Source organism: Acipenser ruthenus, chromosome 5, assembly GCF_902713425.1.
Source record: "Acipenser ruthenus chromosome 5, fAciRut3.2 maternal haplotype, whole genome shotgun sequence".
Classification (NCBI taxonomy): Eukaryota; Metazoa; Chordata; class Actinopteri; order Acipenseriformes; family Acipenseridae; genus Acipenser; species Acipenser ruthenus.
In genome coordinates, this window is record NC_081193.1 from 29,471,326 (window position 1) to 29,492,059 (window position 20,734).

The 20,734-nt window shown below is 39.3% G+C and overlaps 1 protein-coding gene across 2 annotated transcripts in view; it reads left to right on the forward strand.

Moving 5' to 3' along the window:
• hmgcll1 (3-hydroxymethyl-3-methylglutaryl-CoA lyase-like 1) overlaps nt 1-15,987 on the forward strand; it is a 62,172-nt gene extending 46,185 nt beyond the window's left edge. Inside the window, exons 8-9 of one of the 2 annotated variants that reach the window (XM_059023967.1) lie at nt 10,590-10,715; nt 11,734-15,987. In XM_059023967.1, coding sequence (XP_058879950.1) covers nt 10,590-10,715; nt 11,734-11,835 — 228 coding nt within the window. In that variant the 3' untranslated portion in view covers nt 11,836-15,987. Of the gene's footprint in view, nt 1-10,589; nt 10,716-11,733 lie in introns of those variants that run through there. The other variant, XR_009328685.1, reaches the window with a different exon arrangement.
• Nucleotides 15,988-20,734: the final 4,747 nt, after the last annotated feature.

Below are 20,734 nucleotides of genomic sequence, written 5' to 3' on the forward strand. Positions count from 1 at the left end.
TAGAGGCTTTTGCTTGGTTACAAGAACAAAAACACATTTATCTATTACTAACTTTGCTACTGTCTTCCTGCTATTCAGCAGAGGAACACAAGAATAACTGTTAACAGGCCATAAATACATGGAAGCCAGGCGACTGGGGTAGGCCATAAAAAAGGACCCCCCCCCCCCCCCCCCCCCAAAAAAAAAACACAAATTCTGCAATTACTCCAACTGAAATGAAGCAAAGCGGTGGTTCAGGTAGGGAACTCACTTTTAATCAGTCAATCAAATCAAGCTTATTAAGCATTGATAACAGGATCATGTAAATTGAAATAGCAGTATCTTATCACTAACAACATAATTACTTGTCCAATGATCGTCAGGGAAAAGATTAAAATCTTTGCTGATCCATTGCCTCCCTACTGTGAGTTAGAGTTTGCTTTGTGCAGCCATACAGTGTTTATTCCACTGCATGAAACATAAAAAAAAAATGCATCTGGATATCGTCTCAGATGAAGCATCCTGGCTTTTTTGATTCGGACGACGCCACAGAAATTTCATGCAAACAGGTAAAAATTCAACAGAAAGAACTTCCAAAAAATCAAGACTACGCCAAGAAAACAAAAGATCCAGCCACCTGCAAGACTAAGAAGCCAAATCACTGCAGATAAAGAAATCAATCTGTTTCTATATTGCTACTGCATCCGACGTAATTGACAAACGCTGGTTGACTGTGGCAAAATACCAGTTATCTAAAAAATACAGACCCAAGTCTCACAAAAAGATTAACACTGGCTGAATTCAATATCGCTTTCGTGAGTAAATCGAGACATGACATGCGAAAAAGTCACAGCTGTGACGCATTCCAGGAGCACAGCAGAAATAAATAAAATAGTTTCATTGTCAGGATCGTAACACAGGATCACAACATAACATCATTCTTTACAAGCCAGTCTTTCCAAACACTGCATTTGTACTCCACGTTCGATATTCAGTACATCGTTTCAGCTGGTCTGTACCAAACTTATCACGCTGGTGTAGTATTAAAAAGTGGTAGATCGTCAGAATACGTCCCAAAACTTGACCATGTAATGTCAGACAATGGTACGCCGTCATATTGAACAGGTATGTCAGATTTTGGTACAAGTGCAATCAATTGCGATCTTATGAGGATTTTCCTATTGTCAAACAGAGGTGCACATTAAACTGGACACAGACAATCAAATATCTAAAAAAAAAAAAATCATGATGAATAAGACTAAATGAGAAGTCCACTGCAAGTTGCACAAGTAAATTAAATTAAAAAATAATAATAATAAAAAAAATGTATAAGACCCAATGTATTTCATATGATAATGTTTGCATACTATTTTCTTAATGGGGGAAAAACATGATACATTACAGTAAAACGATGTAAAAGACTGGAACATTTGATAAATTCAATTAAAAAAGACGTAAAACACCGAAAACAGAATATCGTACCAGATTTGAATGTGCGCTCCCTGCTTTCTTAGCAGAAGAGTTTAGGCATGCGCAAGCAAACGTACTGCCCTTTCTGCTTCTAGCTGTCGAGGCGTCCTGCAGTCCGTGTGGACCCCGAACTTCATTCTCGGCTGGCTGTAGAGGCATCCTGCGCAGTTCATATGGATCTTGGGCTTTGCTCTCTGGTTATGTATCCGGCATTTGGAGCGAGTAGAGCTTCGTGCTGGTCGCGTTCGTTCGTCCCTCCTGCTCCCTCTGGCAGCCTGTCAGGGTCCTGCTGCAGTTCAGGGTGGTTTCTATTTTTCTTAAACAAGTAAACCTGATAAATTAAGGGAAGGAAAAACTGTTCAAATTGCTGCACTAATTCTGTTTTCTGTCCCCACACTCCCATGCTGAGATATTTCTGTTTTCTGTCCCCACACTCCCATGCTGTTAATTGTGCAGAACCCGGCAATCTGGGTCCTGGTTCTGCAAGAAGCCAAAATCTCCAAAAAGGTGGCCCTTCTTCCTCAAACTATTCATGCCATTCCTTCAGGATTGGAGCTGAAACCACAGCTGCTCAGCTAAACATTTCTGTGCATGCATGTTTGGCATCAGGTAGCAGCCGTGCTCTAGAGCTTAGCAAGAGTCCCAGCGCGCGGCTCGGGGGGTGGCACATGCGTGCACCATTTTCCACCTTGATCTGCTCTAGGTGGGTAACAACCGTACCATTGCCCCGCCTTCACTATATGAGGCCACTAAGGATGCATTCGTGCTGGGGGCAGCATCGGCTGCTGGAATGCTACCACGATCTAATCGAGCGGACATCATCATGTAGTCAAATCATCTGGTTTTGCGTTATTTAAAAAATAGCTTGTATTTTGGGGGAGATGTAGTCCTGTCTTTGCTTAACTATCAAAGGCCAGGTATTTATCATGCAGCAGGTCAATTGGTTTAGCGATTTAAACGGTCTCGTCTTTGGGGAGGGCAGCTATCTGCCCCCTGCCCATGGCTTTCCTACAGTCAGCCTCTCCACTTATCAGCGGAAAAATATATGGGCAGGGGCTCTGTGAACAGGATGTGAGTGGTGATAATAAAGGCAATGTCCAGACCAGAGTTCTCCCAAAAACGTCTGTGTTTTAATTTCAATAATTATAATAAATAATAATAATAAACACCCCCCCCTTTTGCCAGCGATGGTATCGGGGGGAACACGGCAGGTTTACAGTCCTTATTAACAAAAAGAATGACACTCCTGAACCACAATCCTCCGTGCACGAAACTGTGCTCTTTCTTCCGGGGTCGTGGTGAGTGCTGGTGCTGTGCTGTGTTGTGCTGTGAGGGACGTGCTCCGGGTCTAATGCTGGCTCCGCGGCTGCAGCTCCCGACTCTCACTCCTCCTCTGTCAGAGACAAAACAAAACAATAACAGAGACACAGGCTCCGGCTGGATACCGTCATCAGCGCAAGGGGCCGTACTAACGTAACTGCTTCCCCTTTGTACCCAGAACCTCCTCCTTGCAAACAACCCGTTGCCATGGTTTCTCCAATAGGGGCCCGCCCCGCAGCTGATTGCAATGGAATCCTACCAGGTACATGCAACTACGCGCTCCCCCTAATATGGTCACCTTCCGGTTTCCGCCTACCGTCAAGGCAGTCCATCTAGGAGGAAGCATACGATCCACCTTACCAAGCGCCTTCTTTGGTCGGGAGGGAGATTTACAGTTTGAATTCTTTCTCTCTCTGTCACACATCTCACCCCTCAGAGTGATGCCGAAGGCACACTCGGCCAATTCTAAGTTCCCCAATGGGCCCCCCTCCCTTGAAAAAAAATCTGCATTTTGATGCTCCTTACCCGCACGATGTTTCACTGTATAGTGGAAGGGTTGCAGCGCCAGATACCACCGAGTTATCCGAGCGTTATTGTCCTTCATCGTATGCAACCACCTTAAAGGAGCATGATCAGTGACAAGAGTGAAAGAACGCCCCAGCAAGTAATAGCGAAGGGCATGAGTGGCCCATTTGATGGCCAAACACTCCTTCTCAATGACGGAGTAGTTAATCTCCCGTGGAGCCAATTTTTTGCTCATGTAAATAATCGGGTGTTCTGCCCCGTCAACTTGCTGGGACAGGACCGCCCCCAGACCAATCTGGGAGGCATCGGTCTGGAGGATGAACTCCTTACTGAAATCTGGTGAAATAAGTGCTGGGGCCTGGCATAGTCTCCTCTTAATCGTGTCAAAGGCCCCCTGACACTCCCCTGTCCACTTAACTATTTTTGGAGCCGTCTTTTTGGTGAGCTCTACCAAGGGGTTAACTATGGTGGCATACTCGGGGATAAAGCGGCGATAATAGCCTGCTAACCCCAATAGTGATCTCACCTGCGGTTTGGTTCTCGGGATCGCCGTCTCCACTAGAGCCTAGACTTTAGAAGCGATCGGCTTTACCCGCCCATTACCCATAAGGAAGCCAAGATACTGGGTTTCTTGTTTGCCGAATGCACACTTGCCCAGGTTAGCCGTCAGCCCCGCCTCCCTCAGAGACTGTAGGACGGCCGAAAGTCTAATAATATGCTCTCTCCAGGTAGAGCTGAAAATCACCACGTCATCAATGTATGCAGCGGCATACTGCTGATGGGGCGCTAGGACCTGGTCCATCAGTCTCTGAAAGGTGGCCGGGGCTCCATGCAACCCAAAGGGCATGGTCTGGAAATGGAACAAGCCACCCGGGGTAGAGAAAGCAGTTTTCTCTTGTGAACTCTGGGTCAGTGGAATTTGCCAGTATCCCTTCGTCAGATCCAAAGTCGAAATCAACCGCGCTCCTCCCAGTCGGTCGAGGAGCTCGTCTACCCGAGGCATGGGATATGCATCAAACTTGGAGATGACCACTAACCCACGTGACCACCAAGGTACCCCTTCTAAGAGAGTTTCCGAAATCAAGGTCTGACCACACCCAGAGTCCACTAATGCGTGGGTGCTCACATTACCAACCCGCACATCAACAATACAAGGTCCCTCCCAATCATTACCCCTGGACTTACCTGTCGCCGGTACCAAATAATGCGAAGCCGCACCACACTCCATTGCTGAGGGGCAATTCCGGGCAAGGTGGCCGACCCCATGGCACCGGTAACATTCCAGAGGGAGAGGCGCCCACGGAGCCTGATTGTCCCGCTGCCGACCTGACAGCGGGGAGGGGGCCCCTGTTCTACCCCAGCTGGGGGTTGACCTCGGCCTCCAGTGTTGTGGAGCGAGGCCACCCGTTGGGGAACGTGAGGGTGCTGGTCCAGACGTGAAGGGTGTGTGTGGGTGAAGGGGCCCCGGCCTTGGGCCCGCCATCCTGGGTCTGATGAAGGTCGGCGTGGAATGTATCGGGGTGGGCAGCGGTGTGGGCATAGAGTCCTCGTACCCCTTAGCCAACCTGACCGCGGCGTCCAGCGTGGTGGGCCAGTGCCGGCTGACCCAATTACTGGCTTCTGGCCCCAGCAACTGTATAAATTGTTCAATGGTGACAATCTCAGCCACCTCCTCTGCTGTGCGTTCACCAGGGCAGAGCCACCGGGTCACCTGGTCCACCAACTGCTGGGCCATTACTCGGGGTCGGACTCCTTCTGGGCGTTGGTACTCCCGGAACCGGCGGCGGTGCGTCTCCTCCGTGATGTCCAGTCGCTGAAGGATGGCTTTCTTTACAAGATCATAATCCATGGCTTGTTCATGGGTTAAAGCGTGGTAGGCTGCCTGGGCTTCCCCGATCAGATTGGGTCCCAGCTGGGTAGCCCACCACTCCCGAGGCCATAGGGCTGCTGTCGCCTGCCTTTCAAAGGATGTTAAATAGGCCTCGGGATCATCCTCCAGCGACATCTTCACCACTTTAGGTTTCGGAGGCGCTACTGCTGGTTCGGCCACCGGTTCCCTCCTCTGGTTGGCCGCGAGGAACATGGCATTCATCCTCTCCATCACCGCTGCCAAGGTCTCTTCATGCCTCCGTGCCTGAGCCTCCATCATGGTGTTCAGTGCTGCAGGGTCCATTGTAAAATCCCGTTTCTGACACCACTTGTGAACAGGATGTGAGTGGTGATAATAAAGGCAATGTCCAGACCAGAGTTCTCCCAAAAACGTCTGTGTTTTAATTTCAATAATTATAATAAATAATAATAATAAACACCCCCCCCTTTTGCCAGCGATGGTATCGGGGGGAACACGGCAGGTTTACAGTCCTTATTAACAAAAAGAATGACACTCCTGAACCACAATCCTCCGTGCACGAAACTGTGCTCTTTCTTCCGGGGTCGTGGTGAGTGCTGGTGCTGTGCTGTGTTGTGCTGTGAGGGACGTGCTCCGGGTCTAATGCTGGCTCCGCGGCTGCAGCTCCCGACTCTCACTCCTCCTCTGTCAGAGACAAAACAAAACAATAACAGAGACACAGGCTCCGGCTGGATACCGTCATCAGCGCAAGGGGCCGTACTAACGTAACTGCTTCCCCTTTGTACCCAGAACCTCCTCCTTGCAAACAACCCGTTGCCATGGTTTCTCCAATAGGGGCCCGCCCCGCAGCTGATTGCAATGGAATCCTTCCAGGTACATGCAACTACGCGCTCCCCCTAATATGGTCACCTTCCGGTTTCCGCCTACCGTCAAGGCAGTCCATCTAGGAGGAAGCATACGATCCACCTTACCAAGCGCCTTCTTTGGTCGGGAGGGAGATTTACAGTTTGAATTCTTTCTCTCTCTGTCACAGGCTCCCTGAGGCGAGGCCAAAGACCAAATATGTATTATATGTTAAACGTATTATCCAAGAACTTATAATATGCACAAAAGTGTTACCATGTCTAATCTGTAATAAATATTTTATCTATTGCATGAGTTCTCTGACTGAACAAATTCTTTCTATATTTAGATGTAAGCTCAAGGACTTTCTACTATATATATATATATATATATATATATATATATATATATATATATATATATATACATACATATATATATATATATATATATATATATATATATATATATATATATATATATATATATAATTAGGGTTGGACACCAATCCAATATCGATATTTTTATATGATATTGATATCGATATCGATAATAATTTCCATGTTGTGATATCGTGGGATTAAAAAAAAAAAATCACGTACGCTTGCAGAGACATACTTTTTATTGCTAATACTGCTAAAGATACAAACACAGTATAACCAGGTTTATTTTATATTATGATACAACAATCCCTATACATACCAATGATTGGTATGTTAGTCTCGTAGGCAAACACCACACACTAAAGTATTATTTAACCATTTATCCCATTGATTGCCGTTTAGGTAGCAAACACAATTTGCATGCTGCATTAAGCATTGTTGGCATTATTTTTATATACACCCATGCGTCAGCGGGTCATTGCATTTTGTCTGTGTGATTATTCGATATTATAAATGAGATGTACTTTCAAAACACCCAAACTCATCTCAAAATAATGCAAAATTCGGCATGACACCGTACTTAATACTTTTAGAAGTGTTGTAAGTCAACATTTATATGCAGAGCAGCTGAAGATTAAATTACTTCTGGATTGGCTATAAAATGCCCCGAAGTCTGTGTGCAGTGAAGTATAGAAATACAATATTTCATTTTTGAGGTGGCTGATGGAATAGTAAAACAATATCACAAGACCTTGTTTTTCTCCATGGATATTGTGAAGCAAAGCACCACTAAGTTAAAGTAAATTATTGCTTTTCATATGTAAATATCAGTTAACATCTATATATGTATATATGTTTGATATTGCAATTGTGTTATTGTATTTCTCTGTTTTTTGGAAGACTTCGATATTATTGATATCAAAATACATGCACAAGATCGATATACAATTTTCATATCGTTGCCCACTCCATAATTAAATGTTGAAAATGTTATTGGTGTTGTTTTATTGTTAACCAGATATCAATATTCATCTTAATCTGTCAGATTTTGATGTTTCTTGGAATCTCATATTTGTTCTGATTTTGTATTTATAATTAAAATGCCACTTCCTCGTAACTCCCTGCACATTGTACAGGTTCGTATAGCACACTAACAATATGAATTCTATGTTTGAGTTATTGTGTTCACCGAATGACACACAGTATCACAATACTATTCATCCATCACCTTCCTCTGTAAGCCACCAGTCTGCACATAGGCCTATCAGGAGTTGTTTTGTGAAGCATTTGTCATTCCTTAAAGAGAAAGTAACTTGAAATGGCATTTTAATTATTATTTTTTAAAAACATGTACTATTTTTGGTGATTTCAATCATTCTGAGTGGTTCATTTTGTTGTTAGCATTTTTCTTTTTAGTCTGCCTTTGCCTGGCTTTGAGCTGCCGTGAGCTTTTCTAGGGAATCTTAAGTGCTAGGACTGAACAACTAGCACTTAAGATTCTCTAGACAAGGAACCAACTCCCCAGTAATGTTGTTGATGCTGACGCCCTAGGATCCTTCAAGAAGCTGCTTGATGACATTCTGGGATCAATAAGCTACTAACAACCAAACAAGCAAGATGGGCCGAATGGCCTCCTCTCGTTTGTAAACTTTCTTATGTTCTTATGTTCTAACCTTGCCGTCCATTCAATTCAAAATGATAAAAATGACAGGAACCCACATTTGGGGCAACAGAACCAAGAACTGTTAATGATTTATACAAAAGCAAATAAAACCGCATTTGCTCTAGGAAAAATATCCACGTTTTGACCACCTGGAGATTCAATATATAATAACACCATTGAGAAACATGTTGAATGAATGAGGTCTGTGAAGTCAGTGGAGTTCTCAAATCAAATCAAATCAAATCAGTTTATTTATATAGCGGCCTTCATACAGGTGGATCTCAAAGCACTTTACAGGACAAAAATAAAAATACAAACAGATACAACAATAAAGACTAAAACAGATATAGATACATATACATATACATATTGTAAAAATGTTTTTAGTCTGGTTTTAAAAACAGACTCTCAGTGTCCCTCACATGTGTTGGTGGCTCATTCCAAAGTTTGGGGGCTCTATAACAAAAAGCCCTTCCTCCCCATTTAGCATACTTTATTTTAGGGATTACCAGCAATTCCATATTCAGGGATCTAAGGTTATGATTGGGGATATATGGGGTAAGTAGTTATCCTAAATAGGTTGGTGCCAAATTATTTAGTACTTATACGTTAACAGTATTTTAAAATCAACTTTAAAATTTACAGGAAGCCGACACTGATATGTTCCCTTTTTCTAGTTTTAGTTAAGATTCGAGCAGCAGCATTTTGAACCAGTTGCAAACGAGACAATAAACATTTTGGGAGGCCAGAAAATAACGCATTACAATAATCAATTCTGAAGGATACAAAGGCATGTACTAGTCTTTCAGGATCAGATGTAGACATTATAGGTCTAAGTTTTGCTATTTTTTTTCAAATGATAAAAGACGATTTTGTAATCTTTTTGATATGTTTCTCAAATAATAGAGTAGGGTCGAAGATCACACCTAAATTTCTCATTTCTAGTACAGGTTCAGAAGGTAGTCTGCTGAAATCCAGGACAAATGATTCAGGCTTATCTAGCTGGTTTGAACTCACTAACAAAACCTACGTTTTTTTCTGGTGCCGATTTGCTAACAACAGTATTCATTTTATGCAAAAGTAATCAGTGACATGTATCATATTTAAAGGCTGCTTTTCAGATCTGACAGACTTTGAAACGGCTGATAGTAAGTATTCAATTGTAAAGGATTTTTTTTTTCAAGATTGCATATTCTTATTATTAGTACAGTAGTCGTAGTCATAGTAGTCATAGTATTATATGTAACACTATGATAATTAAAACAGACATTGAAATGTATTTTTTATATAAATTAAATAATGGCATCTTTTGTCTGTATGATACTCAGCAACACCTGCTATATATATATATATATATATATATATATATATATATATATATATATATATATATATATATATATAAACAAGTAGCTTTCAAGTTAAGGGGAATGAAAGCAATGAATAGCGAACAATGGGAACAATATATACATACATACATACAGTAGAGTCCATTATCCAATCTTTAATCAATCGTACTGTCTATCACCTGATTAATGAAATGTGATGGATTACGTGTGGTGTATTACACGCACACAGCTTCTGCTGCTAAAACGACTACGAGATTTAACTGCCAAAAAAAGGACCAGCGGACTGAGGCAAATGAAAGTAACAAAATTATTCAGACACCAAAACCTTAGATGGAGCATTGTGTGCTTTAAATTGTTGTAGTTAAGCAAATTAAATCAGTCACCTTGTTCTTGATTTTTCTTCTATTTTGTCAGTAAGGGCTGGCGATCCTCTCTATGTTATTGAGCAGCTGAGAACTTTTATTTATTCATTTCAATTGCACATTATTACAATGCCTTAACATATATATATAAAATGTGTATATGTAAAGTAGAAATTAAAGTTTAATAGCATGATGTGGTAGATATGAGCTCCTTTTTACTTAACTGAGCTTCCGTATCTTTGCTTGTTTTATGATCCCTCATTATAACAAAGCAACACTGCACTGAGATCTGTATGCATTCGCAAACTGCCCGGGCATTTCGGGAACTGCCCGATTTGAAAATGTGCCATTTTGGAGTTTGCATAAATTGCATCATTTTCTGATTATGTTCAGTATCAAATCTTGTTGATATATGTAAATGGGTAACATACTCTAATAGGGGGCTGATGTTAGGACCCAGATGACTGGTGACTGATTAGATATTAAAGCAGCTTTCCATCTCCAACTATCCTGAAGGATCATTGCCAAATCACTGAGGAATGGTCATGTAGCCCTCCAGAACAATTCAAACATCTTGCAGAGGTGTAAAATCAGTGCTGGCTGCCCAAGGTTTCCATATATCATTCACAGTGTTATGGCAGTTGTTTTGTTTGTTTTGTTCAAAACCCCCTGTACAGCTTTTTGTTTTTGCTGCATAGTTGGTTAAAAACAATGACATTTTGTTATTGGAAACTACCAAATTGTGTCAGATTTTCAAAAAATATTGTAAGTGACATTAGTTATTTTAGTTCCTTGACTTTTTAGAGTGTCAGATAAAAATACTGTCCTTCTATATTTTTCGTGCAGATGGGTATTTCTGTTGTCGATTCTTCAGTTGCGGGTCTTGGTGGGTGTCCTTACGCCGAAGGTGCCTCTGGAAACGTGGCTACAGAGGATGTGGTGTATATGCTCACAGGACTGGGCATCAATACAGTAGGTGTATCTTTGAAATTCATAAACATTTTTAATGGGGGTCTGAACATACTGTAATGGTAAACAAGGATGAAAAATAATGAAAACTTTAAAAAGTGAATAGCACTTCTGTATTATGGAAGTCTAAGTGTGTCCTGTTTAATATCCAGTCCATGCTGCTTTGTTTATGATATACATGTGCAGATCAAGTGAATTTAATGTGCAAATACAGGAGAATTGTCCAGGGTGAGTTTTTCAGGGACAACTTGTTCAGTGCTGAAAAGGGTGCTCAACCAGAAAGATGTTGATAGTGTAACTTTATTGACAACAATATAACAAGCAAATAATGGCATTGGCTAAAAAATATTCAGTTGGTGCCATTTTATATATCATGAGACGAAGAGTTTGTAGATTTTAAATATATCAACTTTTAATAGACCAGCTCCCCAGTTCATGTATTTCACCAGTTAACTTTTGCATAAAAGTTGTTTTTCAAAGAAACACACTTTCAAGTGACACTTCTCCCTGTGATGGACTGTGCCCTTCCGAAGACTCTAGTAATGTAATGAGGGATGTCAGACTCGAGGCCTAGGAGTCAAGATCAGGCCCCCATGGCAGTTTATGTAGCCCTACAAAGACTGAGTTACAACTTGGGCTCCAGGCTGATGGGATTTGAATTAAAATATCTGAGCAAAGTGATAGCTTTAAGGGTAATGGACAACAGTATAATAACAAAAATGTTAAATATTAAAATGTAGTTTGACACCCCTAATCTAATGATTCAGAACATTCCATGTAAAACTGTACATTACAGAAAAGTACCAAAATACATTAAACAAAAAAAAATCATATTTTTACTGTATTTGTTGCTATTACAGGACTCTAAAGCAGTAACATTCCAATGTGAAGGAAAGGTCCTATTTCATTACTGACTGTTTTTCTTTACAGTTGTGCCACCTGTTGGTATAATGTGGCATTATTTCAGTTCTATCCAGGATAAAACATGCAATGATGTTTTTTTTTTTTTTTTTCACCGCAGGGAGTGGACCTTTGTAAAGTGATGGAAGCTGGAAACTTTATCTGTGAAGCCTTAAAGCGGAAGACAAACTCCAAAGTTGCTCAGGCGTGCTACAAGCCATAGAAAATAAGCATACATTATTCCATAAGACATATAACTAAATATGCAAGTTGTGCCATTTTTAGCTGCTTTCCCAAATGTATTCTTTGCAACTAATCTTCCAAAAGGGGACATTTAGGGGTAGGATTACTAAAGTGTTGCGCCTGTCGCAATAGTTGCAAACCAGTTTCAAATGAGTCGGAAGTCTAGGGTGAAATGTACTAGATAGGCAGAATGCTATTTGCGACTTTTTAGGGAATGCTTTGCGGCTGCAGTTTCTGTTTGCAGCTCAAGCGTAGATGAAAATGTAATTGTGGGCATTCCTGCATAAATTCGCAAATAGGGGGCAAATGAGGGTTCTCAAATTTTATAATGCGATGTACGAAAGCTGCAGACAATTGCGACACTTCCAATTGCATCAATTTGTTAAGAACTTTTGAAAGCATGTTTTAAACAGTTGCAATTATTGCTGGCATTTCCCAGTCCGCCTTTTCTGGTGCGTTGCCAGTTGTGCTCCATGCATTTTTGAGGCGAACAGCCAAATATCTATATGTACGTACAAGCCTTGAAAACAAATTTCTATGACATTTCTGGTTTCCCCAACATGTTGGGAGCAATAGACTGCACCCGTGCCACTAACCCCTCCAGCTCGTTCAGAGCATCTTTTAGCACTACACCACTGACTAACTTAAATAAAAGCGGACAGTATACATTTGGCTTGTAGTCTACTCATGATAATACAAATTAGTGGTATTATGCAAAATTTGTTGCTGGTACCTTGAAATTCGTATTAACGAGAATTGACTGTCGTCCTGTAAGTATCGTAACTTGTGATGGGGGTGAAGGTGGGGGCCTCAGTATAGATTTGAATGGGATTAAACTGCCTTTCATATACAGTGCCTATAGAAAGTCTACACCCCCTTGAACTTTTTTCACATTTTGTTGTGTCAGTGCCTCAGAGTTTTATGCATTTAAATGAGGATTTTTTTCCACTTATCTACACACTATACTCCACACTGTTAAGGGGAAAAAAGTTTTTATTGAGAAAAAAATTATATATTAAAAATACAAAACTGAAAGATCATAACTGGATAAGTCTCCACCCCCCTGAGAGTTAATACTTGGTGGAAGCACCAGGTGGAGGCCACTTAACTTGATGTGTGATTTTGAAGGCGATTGGTTACACCTGAGCTAATTTAGGATTGCTATTACAAGGGGAGTGGACACGTATCCAACTAAGCTATTTCAGTTTTTATTTTTAATTAATTTTCTACAAATTTCTAGAATATTTTTTTCACTTGGAAGTTGTGGGGTAGGATGTGTAGATAAATGATATATATAGAAAAAAGTATTAAAATAGGTAAAATGAAGACGGAACAGAATGCATTGTACAGATGATGTTTACATTTAACAAAAGCAATGTTATTTTGATTCTTGCACCCTTGCATGTATAGACGTTATCCTTCGGGCACCCTCTGCTGCAGCAAACCACAACTCAACTCCCGCTATTTATTTCAACAATGTCGCACGACTCTCGTAATCTACAGTGCCAGAGATCTCACTAAGAAGACACAACAGATATTTAAATTTGTATATTGCAGCTGTCTTCATTAACATATTTTCTCTTAGTACATACGACAAAATGTTTACTTTAAGTGTTGCAACGAAAAAGCAAATTGCGGTATGTTTGCACTGTGACTGGCCCATCTTAGTAAACCTCCCCCTGTATGATAGAAGATACAGAGATTTGTTTATTTTTAAGTTTTAATTTAGCTTGAGTAAATACTACTACCATTACTACTGTATTACCATTCCTAACATGTGCTGTTGTTCATTATAACAAAAAACATTTATTAAATGTGTTTCACATATTCACCAGGGCACTTTTGTTTTGAAACCAGCTGCTTTCTTGTAATGTCAAACAAGGGCAATGCCTGACCTTCTTCAATTGAAATTACTTCTTTCAGATCAAAGGACTGTTTCTTGGAATCAGATAAGTTTGTTCATTTACGTCAAAAGTGTTTCCAACAAGAGTTCCATTCAATAAATCATAATTAGCTCAGCACTTGACAGTGCCCTTGTATGTATTTAAAGTTTCCATGTATGCCCTCCTTAACTTCAAAAATACAATCATAGAGTTTGAGGTAAAAGCTAACAAATGTTTAGGGTCATGCCTTCATCAGTGTTATGATCCACAATGATTCACAAAACGGATGTGTGTTGACGTTTTAAGGCATTAGCTAAAAAGTTTGACAGCTTGACTTTCTTTTCTTGCATTATGTTCATTATTACATTTTTTTTATGAGAATTGTACACACAAATACTCTGGCATCTGATTGGCAGTGAATGAATACATACCATAAAAAATCCTAATTGCAGCAATCAGTCACAACATCTCAAAAAACAATCAACTTGAGTGTGTCTTAGCAGTGGGGCCTAAACAATTGAAGGAAAGATGCTGCACTCAAAAAGGTAGTTATTCTAGCAATTCACCACTCAATTGAGCATGCATTAAATGTATAACAGTATACCCTTAGGTTACTCTTGCTGCCGGTGACAGGACCAGACAGCTGACAGAGACACACAGGAAGGCACTATGGGGTGAAAGCGCTGGTGCAACGTTTTTATTGAAAACAAAAATAAATAAAAAGGTTGTACAAAAACACTACTGCTCACAGAGCAAAAATAAATATTTAAACAAAAACAAATCTTGAACACAAATACCCAAAGAAATGCTGTTATGGTCTGCCTGGCATGAGTAGCAGTTGCTTTCTTTTCTTTTTACCTTCATTTTAAATTTTCTTCAGCTCGCTCACATTGCTCCTTCCAAACATCCACCCCGACCAGCAAAAGCTGCTGGTTTTTATACCATTGACCATCTCCAGATTAGCAATAAATGAATCAATGAATCTGGAGATGGTCACATTCTTCACAGGGTTTACAGGGATGGGGCTTTCAACCAATAGACAATCTGCATTTTCTCCGCGGCAGTCCAATCATAAGTGAGCGGAGGTGGGACATAAATAAACTAGGCCCTAAGCAGTGTAACAATAGCTTAATTTTGCGCGATATTGCTTATTATAGTGCGTTACTGAGAATTATATTGAGAACGTCAAAGTTTCGATTTACTTTTTGCAAATAAAACAAAATGACATCAGACAACTGAGGCATCGTTGCCGATTTGGTTACAAATCAATTTTCAAGAAGAACAAAAATTGGAGGCATATACCACAAATACCCGAACTGACACAGGAAGGAAAGGAATATCCATGGCTTATCAGTAGTTGTCAATTAAAAAAATAATACTACTGGACCTTTCTTTTGTTCAGTACAGAAAAGGTGATATGGACAGCACTGGCTACAACAATCTAGGATATTTAACAAAGCCAGCACAAAAACATGAGAGTTCCCAAAGTCACTTGTGAGCCACTGTAACACTCAAAATGTTTGGACAAGCCCGGATTGATATTCAAATGGATAAGCAGAAGTGTAGGGATACAATACATCACAATGAGCAAGCAAGAACTGGCTTTCAGAGGGCACGATGAAGGCACCAATTCCTCAAATAGAGGTAATTATGTGGAATTACCATCTCTGATACTTTCTATGACAGCATGTAAAACAATCACTTGCAAATAGAGTTTGAGGTAAAAGCTGACAAATGTTTAGGGTCATGCCTTCATCAGTGTTATGATCCACAATGATTCACAAAACTGATGTGTGTTGACGTTTTAAGGCATTAGCTAAAAAGTTTGACAGCTTGACTTTCTTTTCTTGAATTATGTTCATTATTACATTTTTTTATGAAAATTGTACACTCAAATACTCTGGCATCTGATTGGCAGTGAATGAATACATACCATAAAAAATCCTAATTGCAGCAATCAGTCACAACATCTCAAAAAACAATCAACTTCTCGGGTACAAGATTCAGAGCGACTTAATCTCTTCGGTGTCTCAGGTTTTGCTAGATGCAATAAAAAGTGCTAGACGCAAAAAAGAGTACAGGAAGCCAAAGTACGTAGCTGTAATGGTAAACTCAGCTGAGCTGTCTTGTGTTTTCATGTATGTGACTGACAATGGCCCGAATGAACGGTTGTTCTATGAAAATGTGTTACAGTTACTAAAATTTTTTTTATAAAAATGCTTTTAAAAGACTACATTTCTACTGGGCTTATTTTTATTTATTAATTTTTTTATTCTATTGATTTAGAAGTATTACTATGCAGGACAGACGATATAAGATCGTTACCTTTATTAAAAATGAGGACTGATTCGTCAATGTGTGTATATATATATATATATATATATATATATATAAGGCAGGGAGGGGGTTAATATCCTCCCTGCCACAAATGTGTATTTGTTTAATTAGTATTTATTGATTAATTATCACCTGCACCTGGCTGCCATTGTAAATTAGAGCCAGGTGCAGCGTATTTATAGAGAGCAAGCAGTCTGCTCGAGGCTGCTGCTGTGTGAAGGAGCCCGATTGAAGGTGTGCTCAATTGTATGAGGAAAAGGTTCTTTGTATAGTCCTTTTGTGTGTTATTTGTTAAAAACTGTCTGTTTTGTATTGTTTCATTTAATAGCCGGTAAACAGCTTAGTACTGTACAATCTTTAATGGTAATGGGGTAGGCATTAAAAAAGAGCCTTCCATTTTAACTGCAATGTTACTTTGAACCACTGTACAACCATGCGTGTGTTCTACAAGGTTCTTTATGGGCTCAGTGCATTTTTAATGAAGCCATACAGATAAATAAAGTAAAGAAATGCATCAATAAACTATAAAACAGTTTGTTTAATATTATAGGCACCTTTTTTAGCGTTTGCCTCTGGATTTGTAGCTGGACTGGGGTGATGACGCTTCAAGCTCCGGATTTTTCTTATTCCTTCTGTAATTGGCTGCAAAGACAACAGGGCCCCCATACACTATACACTGGTAATGTGCACCACAAAAACAAAAAATACCTTTCTCAGGTAGAGAAATTCAGTAAATGTAAACATCACATGAACAATTGACATATGACCCTTGTTATTGGCATGCTAGCTTGCTATTGGCTGCTGATCAGTGATGAATTCAGTAAAGCTACAACCATGATTCATTTATTATTACTAACATTTTCATTAAATTATACTAAATCAACTTTTTATTTACCATGAAGAGAACATACTGTGTTGCACAAATGCTTATAATGAAAACATGTATTGTGTTTTCCCTTCATTGTAAATAAAAATGTGATTTGTTATAATTTGTTAAAGCAGCAGTTTTTAAGTATCCTGTAAATATTAAAAAGTACAATGCTTATGGGGCAGTCAGGGCTTGTTTTCAAAAGCTATTGGCACTGGCATTTTATACAAACCAATGGAATACCTTGTGTGGGGGGGCGGGGGGGGTTGCTAGTTGTGTTGTATTACTTGCTAGCTTGCTATTGGCTGTTGATCAGCGATGGTGCACTGAGCGGTGGTTTAATGCCGACCTGCCATATTACAGGTGTTACGCACCAGCAGCAGTGAACAATGTTCACTTTTCACCATAACAGACAGTGTGTCACTGATGCTGGCATGCGTACCGCGTGCTTCAGCTGGATGGGCCGTAAACAAGCTGTTGTTATAAACAAGCTGTCTTTCAAAAGAAAAGTTCCGTAGGTTGATGACATGATGACTTCAGAATAGAATGTTCATTCCAAAAGGTTCCAAAGTGCCTACATTGAAAATGAATTCACGTTTGTTTTGCTTCCCGGACTTGTGGTCCGAAACATCCTGATATATATATATATATATATATATATAGATATAGATATATATATCAATTATTCACTTTTTTGTGTACCTACATTAACTTTTTCTTTTTGATTTTGCACCTTATGGTACACAGCATATATATATATATATATATATATATATATATATATATATATATATATATATATAGATATATATATATATAAAATGTAAAAGATTTGACCCACTCGGGTTCGTTGCCCCTTTAAAAATAGACCCAACACGACAGAATTGGAGTTTTAAAGCGCGGTTGCGCTGTATTTTAATAAACACAAAAATAAAACAAATACAAAATAAACACCTAGCTCCTCTTGGAGCGCTAACTATACAGGTTATTCCCTGACTAACTTGCAGGACAGCTAAGCCGTTTACCTGACACTACAAACACAAACAAACTTCGCAGGTCTCCAGCACTTACTTTTCAATGACTGCTCGGAAGCAGAGCACCTCTCTTCTGCTTCCTTCTACTCAGCAGCCCTGAGCAGACTGACTGCTCCTCTTAAATACCCTGCACCTGGTCCCAATTATCAATTACTGCCCAGGTGCAGGGGATAATTAAAATAATAAAACAGTTAAACTAAACAATAACACAATTAGCAAATTAAATGAAACAATAAAGCAACACAATCAAACAAAAAGGTGCATTCCGCACGTTTCTCTCGCAGGGAGGTTTTAACCCCCTCCCTGCTGTCTCACACAACCCGCTGTCTTACAATATATATATATATATATATATATATATATATATATATATATATATAGTAACAGAACTTCACTCACTTTGTTCATTCGCCCCTTAAAAACTTTGACCCGACACAGAAATTGAAGGTTTCAGCGCTGACGTGCACTTATAATAATACAAAAATAAACAAAACAATAACTAAACATGTACTAAACAATAGCAGGTCCCTGACTAACTCGCAGGATGGCTAAGCTGTTTACCTGACATACAAACAAACACTTTTTCACAGTTTTAACCAAAACCCTATGGTTCTCACAATACCTTTTTTTCTCTTACCAACTCCCAGGTGATCTCTCTCTTAATGGAGGTTCAAGCTCTCTTTTTATAGTCTGTGGCTATATATAGTTAATTACTATTTCTGTTTACCCTTCTTTTGTTAATATTTATTTAAGCAGATATACCCCAAAGCCTGTTTTAAGGATTTTGAAGCAGGTGCATGATCTCGTTCATTAGTCTCTAAAAGGCCTGAAAGGGTTTACCAAATCATGTTGCAATTAAGATGTGTTTAGATTAGAATGTAAACAGACAGGTGTAGAACCAGTTATCTGATATGAAGGCTTAGCCAACAGACCGAAATGAAACACACAGGATGTTAAAAGCCATTATACACCAGATGGCATAATGTGGGAAAATCAGAAAGTCATTTACTCCAAGTTGTCATCTACAGAGGTTACAAAACGTTTCAAGGAAGGAATTTAATTCTGGTATTCTTAATTTCTTTATTTGTAGTTTTTTGACTAATGGTGCTAGTAGTGCTAATGCCAAGTTGTCTGTAAATATTCCCCATTGTTTAGTGAAATAAAAATTACTACTCAGCTGGCTTTACAGACCCTATTTAAAAATAATTTTGGACTAACTAATGTTACCTCAGGTAAGGTAGTCCGGATATCCCTGCCACAACACGTACAGTACGTCTGCATTGAAATTGCACTAACCTGAACATTTGGAAAAAGCCAAACATTTTGGAGCTACAAAAAAATGTTGTCTAACTTAAATAGTAGTTTTAAACCGCTATTACTGTACAAAAACTTATTTATGGTAAACATGATACGTACCGCTGTGATACCAATTATAACACTGACAGAAATATACCACAGCCAACAAAAGGCCTAATTTCATGAGACCGAACAGGCCAAATAGAACTGGACAATTGATTTGGCAAAACCGTTCCACCTTCCTGCCGTGGAACGTGTTCCGCTTGTTCAGTTGAATAGCCCGGTCTGCTCGGCAAGCAGTTCTGCACGGTGAAACATGGCGGCGCCCCACAGGTACAGCTATGTCCAAATGTTTTTGCATCACCTAGAATTTTAGGATTGAGACATAATTTTAAAAAAAAAACAACTATATGAACATAATTGATATGTTCTATTTAACATCATAAAATCAAAGAAACTACAAAATTATATTGCAAAAGTCTACTGCATCGGAAACCATAATAGTAGTACAGTATTTCATGTTGGATTTCGAAATGCCCCATTTTTTTCTTTAAGAAAATGGAAAACTACAAAGAAGTATGTAATTCAATATTTGTAACATTATTCAGCAGGTTTAATTTGATTGTATGAAGCAAAATTAGTTATAGGGTGATGCAAAACTTTTTGCCATAGCTGTAGGCCCTACTGCTGATTCTTTGTATTCTAATATTTGATAAATGACAAAACTTGCAATAGTGGCAAACGTAGCATCAATTTACGATGGTCTGTTTGTTATATTTGTATTTGTGTTTTTTTATTTTAATTTGTTTTTCGATTTGTATTTGTGTTTCTCGATTTGTATTTGGGCTTTTTGATTTGATTCAACTTGTATTGTTCTGTTTAAGAAAGACATTTGCTGGTGATTTTCATCCACGATTCCAAAGGGCTTTATCTGTGTATTCCTTTATTTATTTAAAGTTTAAGAATTATAAACATACAAAATCCAACTCTCACCAATGCTCTGGAATTAACGTGTAAATGTGTTTGCACTTTGTTTCATGATTGAAAACATTTGTATCATTTAACATTTGTGCATGGTGTCCTGTCAGCTAAGGCACATCCAAGGGATCAGTAAATATTACATTGTTCCTCGATCTTTGTTGACTTTACAGGTGATACAGACCACTCTAAGTGCATTTTGGCACACTTATCAGACTTTTATCAGGCTTTCAATGACAGCATGATACAGAAGCAACAACTCGCTGTTGAATAACCCTTAGAAACACACCACCACTTTGAACTACTCAAACATTAAAGCTATGGTGCAGCTCACTGCACCATGAGGTACTATTTGAAAATAGTTTAACAGTTTTCTAATTTCTAAAATACAGTTCTGAAAAGTCCAGTAACAAGAATAGTATAATCTCACTTCACCTCTTCTTCATAACCAGACACATTTAACCCAGATTCCAGTTTGCCTCT